This window comes from Loxodonta africana, chromosome 15, assembly GCF_030014295.1.
Source record: "Loxodonta africana isolate mLoxAfr1 chromosome 15, mLoxAfr1.hap2, whole genome shotgun sequence".
NCBI lineage: Eukaryota > Metazoa > Chordata > Mammalia > Proboscidea > Elephantidae > Loxodonta > Loxodonta africana.
In genome coordinates, this window is record NC_087356.1 from 5,497,809 (window position 1) to 5,516,288 (window position 18,480).

At 42.5% G+C, this 18,480-nt stretch overlaps 1 protein-coding gene across 1 annotated transcript in view; it reads right to left on the minus strand.

Moving 5' to 3' along the window:
• Window positions 1-345: 345 nt before the first annotated feature.
• LONRF2 (LON peptidase N-terminal domain and ring finger 2) overlaps window positions 346-18,480 on the minus strand; it is a 46,419-nt gene continuing 28,284 nt past the window's right edge. The window contains exons 6-12 of the mRNA XM_064269064.1: window positions 18,300-18,393; window positions 17,909-18,023; window positions 13,286-13,404; window positions 12,024-12,182; window positions 8,300-8,462; window positions 3,998-4,147; window positions 346-3,674 (exon numbers count right to left, since the gene is read on the minus strand). Of these exons, the coding sequence (XP_064125134.1) occupies window positions 3,483-3,674; window positions 3,998-4,147; window positions 8,300-8,462; window positions 12,024-12,182; window positions 13,286-13,404; window positions 17,909-18,023; window positions 18,300-18,393 (992 nt within the window). The 3' untranslated portion in view covers window positions 346-3,482. The remainder of the gene's footprint in view (window positions 3,675-3,997; window positions 4,148-8,299; window positions 8,463-12,023; window positions 12,183-13,285; window positions 13,405-17,908; window positions 18,024-18,299; window positions 18,394-18,480) is intronic.

Below are 18,480 nucleotides of genomic sequence, written 5' to 3' on the forward strand. Positions count from 1 at the left end.
AATTAAACAGCTGATATTTGGCAGCATTCAGAGTGCAGCTTTCCTCATTCCACCTGCAACGGCCACCCTACCCATTCAGATCTAGCTCCCTGGGAATTAGGTTCTGGTAGACCACAGAATCACCACAGCGCCCTGAAACAGGGATGGAGCTAACGCAGCACCACCGACCGACCTCAGCTGGCTGCCGCCCTCTGTGTTTAAAAAAAAAAAAGGCAAAAGGCGGGGGGGGGGGGGACGGAGACCCCCCCCCCTCCTTCCCCCACAGCCATAACAAAACCTTACACTTTAAACAAACCACCCACGTTTATTTTTCTTCCTGGTTGTTATTAGTTTTCATATCTCATGTTTCTTTTTTCCCTTGAAATTTTTTTTTTTTTTTAAGAGACAGCATCTTAAAAAATGGTATTTACCCGAGCAATTTAAGTGGGGGGAGGAAACACAAAGAAACAAACCAGTGCTTTAAAAAAAAAAGAAAAACAATGAATTCTATACAACACAGCTAGGATAGGTAACAGTTTGATTCTGACAACTGCAGATTTTCAAATAAAACCTGAAAACCAGAATCTATAGGTTTAATCTTGCATTGATAATCCAAAGTCCTGTGAAAGTCATGACACATTTAAGAACTGAGTTCTACACTGTTGGTAGTTTGCGTTTTCGTGGAATAGAGGCGTTCAGAGGAGCCAGGACACCTGTGATCCTAAAAATGGGATTAACACTAAAATTTGGTGTATTAGCTGGTTTCTGGGATTGCAAAGAGAGGCCTTAAAACTTAAAATCTGTTTCCTCATTTGGAACTTAAGAACACTCTAGCTTTCAATTCTGAAGATGAGGACGGGGACACTCACAAGATGTGAGATCCCCAAAACCTCGCATGTTCGGAACACCGTCAGTCAGGATCTCAGCTGCGTTTCAGGGGCATAAGCAGATGGGTCAGCCCACCTGGAGGTCAACGGAAAATAACCTAACACAGCATACTGAACTTCAAGAAGCAACATTACTCCCTCACGCACTATGACTACAGCGAGATTCCGCTTTTGTTCCAATTTAATGAGGGCATTCTTGTCACAACACATTCAGTAAAATTAAACTACAGCGTCCTAACTCTGAATGGGAGATTACACGTTATTTTCTGAGAAACCCTTAGAAATGACTTTCCTGATACAAAAGAGCCAGAGGGAGGACTGCTCAGCTTCAGCTAATCTGTAGCAAACTGAAGTTTGGTTTTTTTTTAAAGCTGGCCAAAAGAAGCTTCTTTATACCATGACTGGGGCATAGCATGACCATGGTCGGGATTCCCGATAAACGATGTCATCCGGGTGCACAGCACCTACTCCATCCTCGAACTATGTGGAGGTGTGAAGAGAGCATGGAGTGATCAACGTTCATTTCCTCTTGTATAAAGAACAAAGACTTGTGTTGCTGTACTCTGCATCGCTACCCGTTGAACAGGCTTTTCACATGAGAACACTCAGAATGAGAAGACTCAGAGGTAGAGAGAAACAGGAAGGAACGTTTCTGGTTTTAAGAACAGAGTTACAACACGTAAGGAGCGAGGAAGAGAAACGATAGTTTCCAACTGTTAAGAGAAAAGCAGTAATACAGAGAAATCTTTTTATCATTCTCAATACAGAAACAACTTCGGGAAGGCTCCTAGAAAAGTTACAATACACTGGGGTTCATTAGACACCCCAAACGGAAATAGCAATTTTAACTATCTGAACACAGATGCAAGAGAGAAAAAGCCTCCCCAAAGGAGAACTGAGAATGGTGAATGCCTAGCAGTTTCCATAAACTACTTCTAACAAAGGCCTTTTGGCATATCAGATGCAGTTTTAACTGATCAGGTGGGGATTTTCATGGCTAATAAAGTTAAGCACCATTTTTAATACATGAATCCATGCAATCCTTTAGAAACCACTTGGATAAACTGCCTTTAAACCATGTTGAGGATTGGCGATTCAAAATACGTGAGGCACTTGAAAATTCTGATTGGAAAATGCCTTCAAATTTTCTCTTTATACCTATGTTAATAAAAACAGTGTTTTCTAACTCCCACAAGAAACTAAGCTTTAGCTGAAGAAAACTACAATTAAAAAAAAGTAATAGAATAATGTCTAATATAATCCTTGATGGACTGATAAACCACCAACATTAATATTATAAGATATATTTCCTAAAACTCGAAGGCCATACACTTTGACCGAATAAAGCAAAACCTCCAGCTGTGACTTGCTTTATATTCTAGTCTCTGTCTTCTTTCCGGTTAAGAACATTCACCTCACAGACCAAGAATCAACCACACAAACCATCTGGCTAGTCGGGCAGAATGGTTCAGTCCTTCAAGTTAAAACAGTTATTCTAATCAATACTTTCAATATGCATTAGAGGTTGGAGATTATACTCATCTTTCTTTAATATATAACACCGGGTCTAGTAACATTAAAACTTTTGTTTAAAAAAACAAAATTTTTACCTTAGTGCTGGAGAAAACCTTGCTGAGTATTTATAGTTTATGCCAGCCTCCCTTCCCGTCCTATATTCTTTTGGTGTATTTTCCTGGGACAGAGTTCCATTCCACAGTACCTTTCTAACATCTTCCCCCATTTTTGGAAGAGTGAAGAACTCTGACTGACTCACAGGTCTATTTTCTAATGCAAATACTGGCAGAAAAAACTAAGATTTCCTAAATGCTTAGTACCCATTGACTCAATGAAATAATGCTTTCAAGATTTTCTGTGGACTGGTTTGATTGTACGTTGGACACCTCAATACATATACAGCGTTAACTCACTTCTGTTCACATTTTACTGAGTGTTTAACTATTTACCCTCAAACCAACTACACTATTCTGACAGGCATCTTCTTCAACTCTGACATTTATCTGATGTCAACGTGCAATTTACAACATCTGGGATTTCTATGGGATAATAAGCACCGCTCTGTTCAGTAGCCATTACTTCTTGGATAAAAACTAATTACAATGCCTTCAGTGAACACTGGTTTGGTTTCTCCATTTTGCAAACAATTTCCCAGTGACATACAAAGATCAAGAACATTTTCTGTTAGCCTGTGCTCTGAGAAATCTGCTTCCAGATAAAAAATGTGGTTTTCCTTTCACTGGCCATAATATGCTGTTCCCACCTGGAATAACAAGATACTTTGCTGTGAAAGCAGCCCTTTCTTGCCAAACCCAAACCATGTGTAAACCATCTGTGATGTTCCACTGTTTGCAGACACATCTGCTTTGATGAGATTTTCTTAAGCTGTTTTCCAACCAAGGGCTTCAAACTTCAGGCTAAACGTACAGAGGGTCAGATTCCACCAGGCAGTCTTTTAACTTTTGAGTTGGAGTCAACCTTTGGTAAATGTTTCATTTTGTAACCCTATCATAAAACATTTTTACAAAGCCAAGACGGGATAGCTACTAACCTGTGCTTAAAAATACGAGGGCTTCCAGCAGCCTTAACAGAAAAAGAAAATCAATTATTTCCCCAACGGGTGTTAGCCAGCTCTTCACTACTTCTCGTCCTAAGTGTGACCCGTTGGATGCGTCGAATGATAAGGAGACGCTCTCTCAGTGAGGTCATGCCCAGGAGAGCCACCTGAGCCTTTTGTTCCAATGGCAACACTGCCAGGACCCACCAGGACCAAGCAGGACCATTAAGGTGACTCTGCAAAATAAACAAAATTATTGCTTAAAATATAAGCCTCTTCCCCAGGTTGGCCTCTTGTTTAACCAAAAGACACGTGCCCAAGAATTAAATGCAGTTTCTCTTTTACACCTACCTCACGAAGCATTCAGCCCTCAAAACACCAGTTTAGTTTTACATCATACATTTAAAGGTGGGAAACTCACATAAGGTCCCTCTTTGCTCTGTTAATAAGTGGTTCATAAGCCATCGTAATGGAATATAAAACACAGTCCTGGCAATAATGTTTCCTAGTACCCTGCAGCAGGAAATGATGGTATTACAGAAGAAAAAAAAGACTGTACCTGTGGCTCAGAGTCCTTGTCTGGCATTGACCCAAAATGACTTATAAGTTGTTCTCTCCTGCGATCCTGAAGACCAGCAAACCAGGAAACAGACTGTTGGTAAACTGAATCATGAAGACTGACGAGGTTTGCATATTCCGGACCCTCCACCTTGTCAAGGAAAAGGAGACAACCATTTTACCAATTCACCGTTAAACAGGACACAAAGCAGTGACCTCTGCTGCTTCTGCTCAGTGGCTTCTCGGCATTTATTACTTGGACACTATTATCATTTCCTACAACTCATAACTGTTCCCCAAAAATGATGTACGCTCAGCACACAAATTTAACATAGTTGTGATCTATCAACGACCACGTTAGTATTTCTCTTAACAGCTTATCTCCCACACTATCATGAATCGTGTTCGATGTCTGCACGCAATTACATATCTGAGATGCACTGTAATTTACTTAACTGTTCATGTAGGATATTTTTTGAACGTTCCCAACTTATTTTTAAGAGTAACATAACGACACAAATATTTATGCAAATGTGTTTTTCTTCTCATGGCAGGGAAGAGAATTATTTCTCCCAAATAGTTTTCCAGCAGAATCACCGAGCAGAGTTAGGTATTTAAAGGACCGTATTCCCCGTCACCAAACTACATCCCAGAAGATGTGTTATGGCAACTATACCTCCCATCACCTTACCCTTCTGCTGATCAATCTCAGCGAACCGTGCGCCCTCACACCTCAGAGGTACCACTCTCTGCTTCTGAGTCCCCACCTCCTCACAACTCAGAGGTACCACTCTGCTTCTGAGTCCCCATCTCCTCACACCTCAGAGGTGCCACTCTCTGCTTCTGAGTCCCCATCTCCCTGTAAGTAGTTTTAAGTTATATCTCAGTCCTACTTAGGAAAACCCATCAGAGGGGAAAGAACACTGAACTGGGAATCAGGGAACGTAGTTCAGTTGTGGCTTCACCACTGATGCGTGTGTAACACAGCCTCGTTAAGATGCCACTTTCTCACCTATGTAGCGAGAAATACACCATTAATGTCCTTTCTGGTTGTGAAACTCCAACACCTGTGACACTTTTTTTAGAACTGAGAAACTACATTAGAAAGCACAGAATCATCTTCAGCTTTTAAAAGGCCGTTGTAGCTGTTAGGTGCCGTCCAGTCGGTTCCAACTCATAGCGACCCTATGCACAACAGAACAAAACACTGCCCGATCCTGTGCCACCCTTACAATCATTGTTATAGCCACTGTATCAATCTACCTTGTTGAGGGTCTTCCTCTCTTCCGCTGACCCTCTCTCCCCTCCCCTTTACCAAGCATGATGTCCTTCTCCAGGGACTGATCCCTCCTGACAACATGTCCAAAGCACCTAAGACGCAGTCTCACCATCCTCGCATTCCGGCTGTACCTCTTTCCAAGACACGTTTGTTCGTTCTTTTGGAAGTCCACGGTAAATTCAATATTCTGGACTAACACAATTCAAAGACATCAATTCTTTTCCAGACTTCTTATTCATCGTCCAGCTTTCACATACATATGATGCAACTGAAAATACCATGGCTTGAATCAGGGAGCACCTTCGTCTTCAAGGTGACATCTTTGCTTTTCGATACTTTCAAGAGGTCCCAGTTTGTTTTTTTAATTAACTTTGAGCTTCAAGTGAACATTTACAAATCAAGTCAGGCTGTCACATGTAAGTTTATATACACCTTACTCCGTTCTCCCACCTGCTCTCCCCCTAATGAGTCAGCCCTTCCAGTCTCTCCTTTCGTGACAATTTTGCCAGCTTCCAACCCTCTCTACCCTCCCATCCCCCCTCCAGACAGGAGATGCCAAGAGTCTCAAGTGTCTACCTGATATCATTAGCTCACTCTTCATCAGAATCTCTCTCCTACCCACTGTCCAGTCCCTTTCATGACTGCTGAGTCATCTTCGGGGATGGTTCCTGTCCTGGGCCAACAGAAGGTTTGGGGACCATGACCGCCGGGATTCCTCTAGTCTCAGTCAGACCATTAAGTATGGTCTTTTTATGAGAATTTGGGGTCTGCATCCCACTGATCTTCTGCTCCCTCAGGGGTCCTCTGCTGTGCTCCGTCAGGGCAGTCATCGATTGTGGCCGGGCACCAACTAGTTCTTCTGGTCTCAAGATGATGTAGGTCTCTGGTTCATGTGGCCCTTTCTGTCTCTTGGGCTCTTAGTTATCGTGTGACCTTGGTGTTCTTGATTCTCCTTTGATCCAGGTGGGCTGAGACCAATTGATGCATCTTAGATGGCCGCTTGTTAGCATTTAAGACCCCAGACGCCACATTTCAAAGTGGGATGCAGAATGTTTTCATAATAGAATTATTTTGCCAATTGACTTAGAAGTCCCTTTAAGCCATTGTCCCCAAACCCCCGCCCTTGCTCCGCTAACCTTTAAAGTATTCAGTTTATCCCGGCAACTTCTTTGCTTTTGGTCTAAGGTCCCGATTTTAAATATAAACTAAACATTCATGTCTATGTAAGATCTTCTTAAAAAGAAACTAATATTACCTTGTGTTGTAGCTATGTAAAGCGCCCCGTCCTAGAACAAACACGTTCAACATGAAAAGCCCTCACCCACGACAAGAGGCAGGAAAATCCTCACCAGGCTTGTTATCGGTCAAGCAGAAGACCCTGAGAATTACCTCATTTAGTTATACAGTCTTAACACCTAACTCTCTGGTCTACAGGCTTTGGAGTCCAAGCTGCCTGTGTTGGCCTCCTCTGCCCCAGAAAGCTGTGTGTCCACAAAGCCTGAGACCACCAGAAACAGTAAACAGGAAGAGGGGCAAAGACAGCTGGTGCTGTAGGTACACTACTCACAAGGATCACAAACATATGTCACTGCCCCCACCCCCCAAGTGATTTCTAGCGTGAACTGTGGCTCATTATCTGGTGTGGCTGAACGTTCTCACTTCTGCATTTCCAATATACACCAAAGAAATTAGAAAGAGGGGCACAATAATTCCAAAGATTCCCTCTTTCTAAGCATTTTTAACTTTTTGGTGGCGGTATAATTTATATGCAGGAAGATGCATACACTATAAATTGTTTAAAGAGTTTTGCCAACTGTACATATTCACGTAGACACTGAACAAGACAGGGAACGTCTCCTAAAAACATTCCTCAACCCCCTTCCAGTCAATTGCAATGCCCAGCCCACACCTGACTTCATCGCCAGTTCCACCTGTCCTGGAAATCATTTCAACGGAGCCATACAGCATGTGTTGTGTGTGTCTGGCTTCTCTTGCTTTGTGTACTGTCTACGAGAGGCACCCGTGTAGTCTCACCTAACAGCATTTCTTCCTTTTGACTTGCTCGGTAGTATTCTATTGCATGAATATACCAGCTTATCTACTCACCTGTTAACGGGCATCTGGCCTATTTCTGGAGTTGTGGCAGTATAGCGGTTTCAAGAGCTCATCTGCTAACTAGAAGGTTGGCAGTTCAAATCCGCCAGCCCTTCCTTGGAAACTCCAAGGGGGCAGTTCAACCCAGTCCTATCTATAGGGTCGCTAAGAGTCAGAATCTACCCAGCGACAATGGGTTTTTTTTTTTTTTTGCTGTTGTTGGGGTGTTTCTAATTTCTGGATATTGATTAAAAAGGCTACTATGCAAAATCTTACGAGTCTTTTTGAGGATCTCTTTGAATTATCTGTTCTAATATCTGGTAGGCACATAAATAATTCCTAACAGATAGAGTCCAAGTCTTTATTTAACTTTAAAAGGTATTATTTAAGCACAGCTTCGTATTACTCCTCAATATTAACTTGTTTCAATATCTAGAACAGGGATCAGCAAACTACTACTGCTTGCAAGTCAAATCCTGCTAACTATGTGTTTTTATAAAGAAAGTTTTGTTGGAAACCAATCACGCCCATTTGTTTACATCTTGTACGGCTGCTTTTGCGTTAAAACAGCAGGGCTGGGTAGTCCTAACAGAGGCCGTATGGGGCACGAAGCCTAACACGTTTACTATCTTCCCCCTTTATAGAAAGGTTGCTGAACCCTGGAGTAAACCCAACAATAAATCACACCACACATTCTGCAATGTGCAGGTGGACATGTGCTCTGATAATAGTGAGGTGATTTTCTTTAAGGAGAAATTTTCTCCATCAACTCCAGGTCAGTCAAACATCCACTGAGGTAAATTCTTAAGCTTAAGAATTAAGGAGAAAATAAGCAATCTGATCAATAAAAATCTGACAAAGTTTTCCCACAATGCCGAGGGAAGCAAGGTGACTGACTCCCATTAAATGGGTCAGTAAAATAAACGTTACCTTTTCATCTCCAAAATACTCAATATCCGCAGTGTTGTAACCATCTCTGCGACGATAGCGCAGGACTCTGAACCGACTAGCTCTAAGAGCATCTACGTCGATACTCCCATCGGGCAAACTTCTGACGTCCTGGATCTCCATCGTGCAGCCGAACTCTGAAATCCTGCAAGGACACGTAAGAGAAAGGACAGTGGTTTCTGAAGTGCACGAGGCCTTTTTTTTTCTTCCTGCGATGAGTTTGGGTGAGAGAGAGGTGGCTGTAGCCATAAGATGGTAGCAGAAGGAGTCCTTGGGATGGATCTGTTTTGACTACTGTGATTTCTGCTCTGATCTGTATTTTGTGGTGATTGTGGTGGTGGTCATGTGTTAAAGTCGCGGACAGACGCACACACTACCTACACATACTGATACCAAATACACTAACAAAACCTAAAAATCCAAACCCGGTGCCGTCAAGTTGACTCAGACTCATAGTGACCCTATAGGACAGAGTAGAGCTGCCCACAGGGTTTCCAAGGAGTGGCTGGTGGATTCGAACTGCCAACCTTTTGCATAGCAGCTGAGCCCTTAGCCAATGTGCCACCAGGGCCCCAAATACACTAAACACATACTAAATATACACACTCAACGCAAGCTGGTGAAATCTCCATAGGGTAAGCAGATTTTTATCAATGCCATTTAAGTCTTGATAGTGATGGTATACTCTAGTTTCCTTAAGTAAAGGTACATATAGCATCTCTCTGTATTATTTCTTAAAATTATCTCAAAAAATTCAAAACGGATCTCACCACAGTCATGATTTGGAATGGTGCACCAGGCAACACAACAACCGGTGTTTATTACATGTTAAAGAAACACAGGAAGACAGTAACTTATAGACAATGGGATTGTCTGGCTATTGCTAAGGGGCACTGCTACCCTAGAAAAAGACAAAAACATGCACAACAAAAATACAGAAATCCACGTTCAAAAGTTAAGAGACTTTCAAGCCGCAATGCATTAAACAGAGTATGGGGCCCATTTGAGTGTGGGGTCCCTGTGCAACTGAAGCCAGCCCGCGGCACAGGAGCCAAGGTTAAAGGGCCTTTGCTCTCATCCGTAGCCCAGTCTCAGTGGGTTTTGACCCTTTCCCTCAGGTGAGAGTTTGATCGCCCACCCCCAGGGCCTTAAGACTTTTACTTAAGGAATAGGGTCCTGGCAGGGCCTTTCCCGCAGCCAATGCCCTGCCCTAGCCCAACTCTTCCTCGTGAGCACCTGGCAAGGTGTCTGTGGAGAAGAACCTGTGAGGACAAACACCCCTCTGTCTATACCTCCCGGGAGACCTATACACTCACACTAGCCCCGGTGGTCATTAGTAATTTCATAAAAAAGAAAAACTTAGTCGAATTCTTCTTACACACATTTGTCTCTTTCTCCTGGGGTACGCCCCAGGTGAGCCAGTGCCTCATCTAGTCTCCCCTCGGCAGGGCTCTCTTTCCTTGGATTTCAAGCTACCAGTTTACCTGAGCACCCTTCAAAACACTCATGATTCTGTACTTTATCTGTGTGGTTTTTGTTTGTTCTCTATCCATGGCGAAAGTGAACTCCTGTAGCTTGTTTCTTCCCTTTTGCTGACGTTCAATGAACAAAGTTTTAATAGTCAGATTTCTTGGCCTCTTCATGGTCTATGCTCAGTGTCTTGTGTAAAAAAAATCATCTTTTCCTATTCCCTCACTACAAAAATAGCCCTCAATATGCCCTCTCAAAAGTTTCTGTATTTTGTTTTCCACATTTCAAGTCAGAATAGTGTACGTGTTATCCTGTGAATAGAATGTCAGGTATGGAATAGATTTTTTCCTGTTGGGACTACCTACAAAGTTTCTCGGCCCTTTTTACTGACATTTACTTTTTTTCACAGAAATTATACAAAGATCTCAAGTTTATATATGAGTGAACCTGTCTCTGATCACTATTCTAACTAATCTACGCATCTACCCCAACCTACCTTAATATGATTTCTAACCTTGATCTTCTCCCACCTTGCTCAGTTTTTGTTTTTAGAACGCCCATGGCCTAGGTCTTCCACTTCTCTATAACCCATAACAAACCAGACCTGTTGCTGTCGAGTGAATTCTGACTCACGGCAACCCTACAGAACACAGTAGGAACACCCCATAGCACATCCAAGGAACGGCTCGTAGATTTGAACCGCCAAGGTTTTGGTAAGCAGCTGAGCTCTTAACCACTATGCCACCAGGGCTCCTGCTTTTCCATACTGATTATAAAAATCAGCTTGGGAATTCCACAAATAAACTGCCTTGGGATGTTGAGTGGGAATTACTTTAGATTCATAGACTAATTTGGGTAGAACTGTTATCTCTAAGACATGGAGTCTTTGCATCCATGAACACACTTATTTCTCTCCATTTATTTAGGCTTAATATTTCTCGATAAAGTTATAGAATTTCCTCCATAGAAGTCCTATGCGTATTATAAAGATCTATTCCTAAGTATTTGTGGCAGGAACTGCTGGACGGCTCTAAAAAGTCATTCTCTACTTCTTCCTGGGCACATAGGTGGACTACATTTCCCAGGCTCCCCTGCAGATGGTCGGCAAAATTAATGGGTGCTCTCTTCTGCCACGTGTCTGCCTCTTTCATGGTCTTAATCATGCGCCAGCTACAACATGAGGTAGTCACCTAGTCATGGCTGTGCCAATGCTGATAAAATCCTAGGGGATCAGGAAGCCAAGTGATAGGAAGGATGCTATGTCCCCAAACCAGATTCACCACTCACTTGTCCGTCTGTCATACTGTGGTGGCTTGTGGTGTTATCAGGAGGGATCAGTCCCTGGAGAAGGACATCATACATGGTGAAGTAGTCAAAAAAAAAAAACACCCAAACCTGCTGCCATCGAGTTATTCTAACTCAGAGCGACCCTGTAGGACAGAGTAGAACTGCCCCGTAGAGCTCCCGAGGAGTGGCCAGTGGATTCAAACTGACAGCTCTTTGGTTAGCAGCCAAGGTCTTAACCACTACACCAGCAGAGCTCCTGGTGAAGTACAGAGGGTCAGTTAAAAAGACGACCTTCAATAAGCTGGACTGATGGACTGGCTGCAGCAATGGGCTCACACATACCATCAACTGTGAGGATGGCACAGGACCAGGCAGTATTTTGTTCTGTTTTATGTAGGGCTGTTATAAGTCAGAGCCAACTCGATGGCACCTAAGGACAATGACGACAAACCATCAGGAAAGATGCCTTCTGACTTGGAACACCTTCCCCTAGGATGAATGATGTGAAACCAGGAGACTTTTTTTTTTTTTTAAAATGCCATGAGTTTTGTTAAGAATGAAACTTTTCTGACTGTGGAGATACAGAGAGGATTCATGGAGCAATATTCCTGGACCTTGAAGGCCGAATGGGATTTCTCTGCATACAGAGGAGCTGTGAGAAAACTCCAAGCAAAGGGACATACGTGATAGAGGCACGGAGGTAGGAAACCCATAAGCTGTATTTAGAAAAGGGCATGTCATACAGTAGCAGCCTCACAAGTTATGTTTGAAAAAAGGAAGCGGGAGATGGGCTAAAAGCCAGGCTGAGATTAGATCGTGGACAGCCTGAAACGTATCCCGTGTCACATAATGGGAGCCACTGGAGATTTTCAAACACTTCCTAAACTGTTTGAGAAATTACGAATTACACCACTTAGCTAGGGCCTCTGGAATACCGATTAACTCTTACCCTCTATTTTCAGTAGACAAACACATGCCAAACCGCTTGAGGCCAGTTTCCATGCATCTTCTTATCATAAGCTGATACCACGGCTCAGAGACATGGAGCACACAGGTGATCACAGGGAAGGCCGCGGAACACAAGAAGATGGGAATGTCTCTGGTCAAACTGGAAAGTAAGGAAAAACATTAGCCTAGAAACACAATCCACTGGAGACACAATGAAGCGCAAAACCAAACCCACTGCCACCAAGTCCGTTTCAGCTCACAGCGACCCTATAGGACAGAGTAGAACTGCCCCATAGGGTTTCCAAGGAGCAGCTGGTGGATTCGAACTGCCAACCTTTTGGTTAGCAGCTGAGCTCTTAACCACTGCACCACCAGGGCTCAAACTACTTAGTCCCTGTAAAATAAATCTAACCAACCTCAATTTTCTCATTTATACAATAAAACCCTCAGAATGAAGTATTAAGTGGGAGAACAAAGCCAGAGACTATAGCACGAGGAAGTTCTGAGTTCGTCTGGGGTCTTCTGCGAATCCCATGTTATTAAGTTTACTAAGAGAACATGCCATGTTATATGACTACACTTACAGACAAGTTACGTCTTATGGCAGCTACAAGTTTCTTATAGAAGGAAAGCTACGTAATCGTCAAAGGTAATGAGTTCTAAATAGAGAAGCGTGGAAGAGGTATCTCAGTAGTTAAAGGTTACCATGACACAAAACTTTAACCACGTTAAATGATTAAAAAATGACTATTATTAATTCTGCCTTGGTGGTATTAGTGGTTAAGCACTCAGCTACTAGCCAAAAGGTTAGTGGTTCAAACTCACTCCGTGGCAAAAAAATGTGTCAGTTTGCTTCCATGAAGATTTACAGCCTTGGGAACCCTATGGGGCAGTTCTACTGTCCGACAGGGTCGCTATTAGTTGGAATTGACTCGACAGCAGTAGGTTTCTGTGAGCCACAATACTAGGTATTGCTTTCTCTATTTCTGAATACTTAACTTTCTTGATTCCAAAGAAAACTTTAGTTATCACTTATCTAAATACAAAAAGCAACTACGTAAATTCTGCTAAAACACTTTAGAAACATTTTCTGGAACTTCTTGCAATTAAGTTTCCATAAACTCTTTGTACTTAATTTTCTCCCATTTACAGGCTTTCTAACTTCTCTGCCAAGACAAAAATCTGAGATAAAACCGTGACGTTAATAATTTTCTTCTTTAATCTCAACTCAAATCCAAGTACGTACAGCATATGAGCACTTACCTGGGTAGATTCATTTCTTCATCGTAAATTTTCTTCCTGTTGTACAAATCATCTGACAGATATCGGGATATTATTTCTTCGATCAGAGGAGTTATAATAAGATTTCTTCTTAACAAAAACTACAACCAAAGAAAACATTATATTATTGTTACTGGGGAAACCAGCACAACTTATACAAGGTAAGGTCGTGGAAGCTCCATAAACACATCCAAACTCCCTAAGGGACTCCCTAAGGGACTGAAGCGCTCCCTAAGGGGCTAAGGGGGACCATGGTTTTGGGGAACATCTAACTCAATTGCATAACGTAATTTATAAAGAAGGTGTTCTACACTCTGCTTTGGTGAGTAGCATCTGGGGTCGTAAGAGCCTCTGAGCGGCCATCTGGGATACTCCACTGGTCTCACCCCTTCACGAGGAGCAAGGAAAAATGAAAAAATCTAAAGACACAAGGCAAAGATCAGCCCAAAGGACCAATTAACCACAGCTTTGACCAGACGAAGTCCAGTACAACTAGATGGTGTCCAGCTACCATCACTGACTGCTCTGAAAGGGATCATAATAGGGGGCCCCGGACAGAGCTGAAGAAAAACGAAGAACACGATTCTAACTCAAAAAAGAAAAGACCAGACTTGCTGGCCTGACAGAAACTGGAGAAGCCCTGAAAGTCTGGTGCCTGAACACCCTTTCAGCTCAGTAATGAAGTCACCCCCGAGGTTCACCCTTCAGATGAAGGCTGGACAGACCCATAAACCAAATGAGACTGAACAGGCACACCAGCCCCGGGGCCAAGGACTGAAAGGGAGAAGGGGAAGAAGAAAGCTGGTAATAGGAACCTAAGGTTGAGAAGGGAGAGTGCTGACACGTCATGGAGCGGTTAACCAATGTCAAAAACAATCTGTGTATCGTTTAATCAAAAACTAGTTTCTGTAAACCTTCACCTGAAGTACAATAAAAAATTATTGTTGTTATTAGTTCCTATCCACCATACAGTACTGTTTTTTGTCTCCACATATTCCATGACATTTATAATTGAATGAGTCCTAAACACACTGCCAAGTTTCCCTTTCTACACCAGCTAAGGGTACTGCAGCAACGGACTGGGAACTACACGTTCAGCCTTTGGAGACAACTGTCATTTGAGAATGACAGGTAACAGAGTAACTGCTAAAAGAAATCTTTACTTAATTCACGATACAGTCCGTCCCTCGGAGATCATGGGGGATTGGTACCAGAACCCCCGTGGATACCAAAATCCATGGATGCTCAAGTCTTATATAAAATGGCATAATATTTGCATATTAACCTATCCACAGCCTCCCTTTACTTTAAATCATCTCTAGATTAGTTGTAATACCTAATACAATATAAATGCTATGTAAATAGCTATTACACTGTATTTTTTAGGAAATAATGACAGGGAAAAACTTGTTTCCCCCAAATTATTTTCCCTGTATGGTTGGCTTAATCTGTAGATGCAGGATCCACAGATATGGAGGGCCAACAGTACTGCCTCTTAATTGTTGTTATTGAAGACGTAGGTATTTTATGAAGTATCAGTTTATGACAACCTTTCATTGAACAACACAGAAAAGTTTCTTTTACTTGGCATTATAGTAACCAAGACATCTGTATGTATATATAATGTAATTGATAGTTCACGTTCATAATAACACGTATGAGGACACATAAGCTCACGAAGTAGCTTCTGAATTGAAGATCAACTTCTGATTTGGCATTTTAGTTCATTTTATTATATTCCGGTTTCTGGAACACTGGCAATCCATGTATACTGTAGTTTCCACGTAACCATTCATCCATTCAGCAAAGATCTCTTGAACTTCTGGTATGTGTCCTGGTCCCTGGAGATGCAGTGTGTGTCCTTAAGGAGCTTATACTCCAGTGACAACCTCTAGGCACTGCCTCGTCACACAGCCCTTTACAAGGCAAAGTCGAGCAGAGAAGTGAATAAAAGGTTCTGTGCTACCAACATTGGGCACAAAGATACAGATTTTACTCCTGTGTGAACTGGCAACAGGTCACATACTAAGTTATTCTGTTAGCGGAAGAGACAGCAAGCATTGTAGGGTAGAACACAAGAGCCACCAAAAAATTGCTATACAGACTACGGAACACATGGGCTTATCTACCCACCATCATGACAGCATATAGGGTGATAACTGATATTCATGATGATAAAAATTGAGATCCAGTATATAATTTAACAAAGCAAATATGTATACACAGCATTTCAGAAAGGTCTAAATCATACTTAAGAAGTCTTGCCAGTAAAGGAAAACCATATTTAAAAACCCACATGTAACGACTCCTCTTACCATATCAGATAAAAATATTAGTTCTACTGTATTGGGTTGGGTTATTTAAAAAGAACTTACTTAAAACACATATGCAGAGTTCAATATATTATTACTCTCATCTTACGGATAAAGGAGGAAACAAAAACCCAAGAGGTTAAAAATAACTCAAATTCCTTAAAAAGACCAGACTTACTGGACTGACAGAGACTAGAGGAGCCCCAGAAACTATCACCCTAAGATACCCTTTTAACCTGGAACTGAAGCCAATCCTGGAGACCACCTTTCAGTCAAGAAATAGGTTAGCCTATAGAATAAACAATTAACACCTGTGAGGAATGTGCTCCTTTAAACAATCAACTATACGACACCAAACAGGCAACACCTGCCCAAAAGCAAAAAGATGAGAAGGCAAGGAAGGGCAGAGAAACCCCACGGCTGGTGAGACAGGGCAGGGAGGCTGGAAATGGCTAGAGTACTGACCCACTGCAGGGATGGTAACCCATTTCACTGAACAATGTTGTGCAGTATGAACTATCGAATGGGAAGCTACTTTGCTGTGTAAACTTCCACCTAAAACACAATAAGCCCAATACCCGTTGCCACAGTTAATTCCGACTCAGAGACCCTACGGGACAGACTGGAACTACCACACAGTTTCCAGGACTGTAATCTTTATAGAAGCAGACCATTACATCTTCCTTCTGTTGAGCGCCTGGGTGGGTTTGAACCACTGACCTTTTGGTTAGCAGCTGAGCACTTTAACCACACCACGAGAGCTCCTCGAATAACAGTAAAATGTTCAAAATAACTCGTTAACCAAAAAGTCAGCGGTTCGAATCCACCAGGCACTCCTTGGAAACCTTCTGGGACAGTTCTAACTCTGTCGTTACAGGATTGCTTTGAGTCAGAATCAATTTGACTGCAATGGGTTTGGTTTTTTTTTTGGTTATACTTCAGTAAAAGGAGGAAGCCCTGGTGGTGTACTGGTTAAGTGCTACAGCCGCTAACCGAAAGGCTGAAAGTGTGAATCCACCAGGAGCTCCTTGGAAACTCTACAGGGCTGTTCTACTCTGTTCTACAGGGTCACAGTGAGTCTGAAGCCACTCGACAGCAATCGGTTTGGTTTTAATGGAAAAGGATTGAGTAGTTTACATCTGGGTTAAATAAACGTAACAGATCAGCTTCCCTGCTGAGTTTAGGTTTTCGTGGTTTTGATTTCAGATCAAAGACAGCACCATGGAGGGTGCACTAAATGGACTCGGGCGGTCTTCAGCAACGACCTAGTCTTCCGTCCTACGGAAACTGAGCAGTGCGGTGTGGCTGCACCTTGAGGTGAGGTCAGAGCCCCCATGGCACATGTTAAACACAGTTACATTTATGTCCCCCTAAAAATGTGTTTATCAATTTGACTGGGCCATGACTCCTGGGTATCGTGTGATTTTTCTATGCTGTAAATGTAAACCCCGCCTCTATGTTAATGTGGACGGATGGGCAGCAGTTGTGTTAGTGAGGCAGGACTCAATCTACAGGACTGGATTGTGTCTTGATGCAATCTCGAGATATGAAAGCAGCGAGCAGAGAGACAGGAACCTCACAGCACCAAGAAAGCAGTGCCGGGAGCAGAGCATGTCCTTTGGACTGACCCAGGGTGCCCGTGCAGAGAAGCTTCCAGTCCAGGAGACGACTGATGAGAAGGCCGACGTAGACAGAAAGCCTTCCCCTGGAGCCGACACCCTGAATTTGGACTTTTAGCCTACTTTACTGTCAGAAAATAACGTTCTCTTTGTTAAAGCCATCCACTTGTGGTTATTTCTGTTACAGCAGCACTACGTGACTAAGACACACACACCATAATGTCATCTCGACCATTTACGAACAACACACAGTAAGGACTTGGTAATATTAACCATTTTCAGCATATCCCAAGTATAATCTGGTGTAGTGGTTAAGGGCTACGTCTGCTAACTGAAAGGTTGGCAGTTCAACTCCACCAGGTGCTCCCTGGAAACTCTACGGGGCAGTTCTACTCTGTCCTACAGGGTGGCTATGAGTTGGAATTGACCTGATGGCCACGGGTTTGGGGTTTTTTTGTTTGTTTTCAACTACAATTTATACCTGAAAATTTCCTTGAAATTTAGTTATTTCTGTCTCTACTAAGCCTTCCTGTTGAATTTTTTGAGCAAACACAGGAAAAGGATCCATCTACGGCTGGAAAAACCCCACCTTCTTTAACAGGGCAGAAGAAAACAAGCCAATGAGGTGTGGATCAGAAGAAGAACCGTCTTGCTGTTTCACAGAAACTACTTACTTCAGGAAACGTTTCTCCGCACAATGGACAACGTGGGGCATGGTTGAGGCTGCGCTCGAAGCATTTTAGGCAAAATGTATGTCCACAAGGAGTAGTGACAGGCTCAAAGAACAACCTGGGGGGAGAATGAGTGTTTTCAGCAAGAAAGGTTCATGAAAGACTTCCAGTGATCCTCTATTTTTTTAAATAAGGATTCTTTATGCAATCTTCTTGTCTAGAATTCACTGACACCATTTCCATTTCATAATCTCCCTTATCAACGTTCTGGAAAATAAATCATAACTGAGATATTAACCAATTTCTGTGATAATAAAACATCCCTTATGTGTAGGTACAGAATTCAGGAAAGCTGAATTTTTCAGAGAGCTGCATGGATTCTAGGTCACCCTACCTCATGCAAAAAGAACACCGGAAGTCAGTCACATCTATGGAGAATCCAGGACTTCCTCTCATTTCTAAGTCCACGCACCCTTGAGGTAAGAAATCTGCATCTGAAAAGAATTTAAATGCTGTTATTAACAGCTGACCATCTGAGTGATAGCATGTAATAAATATGCTTCCTCTGGAGATAA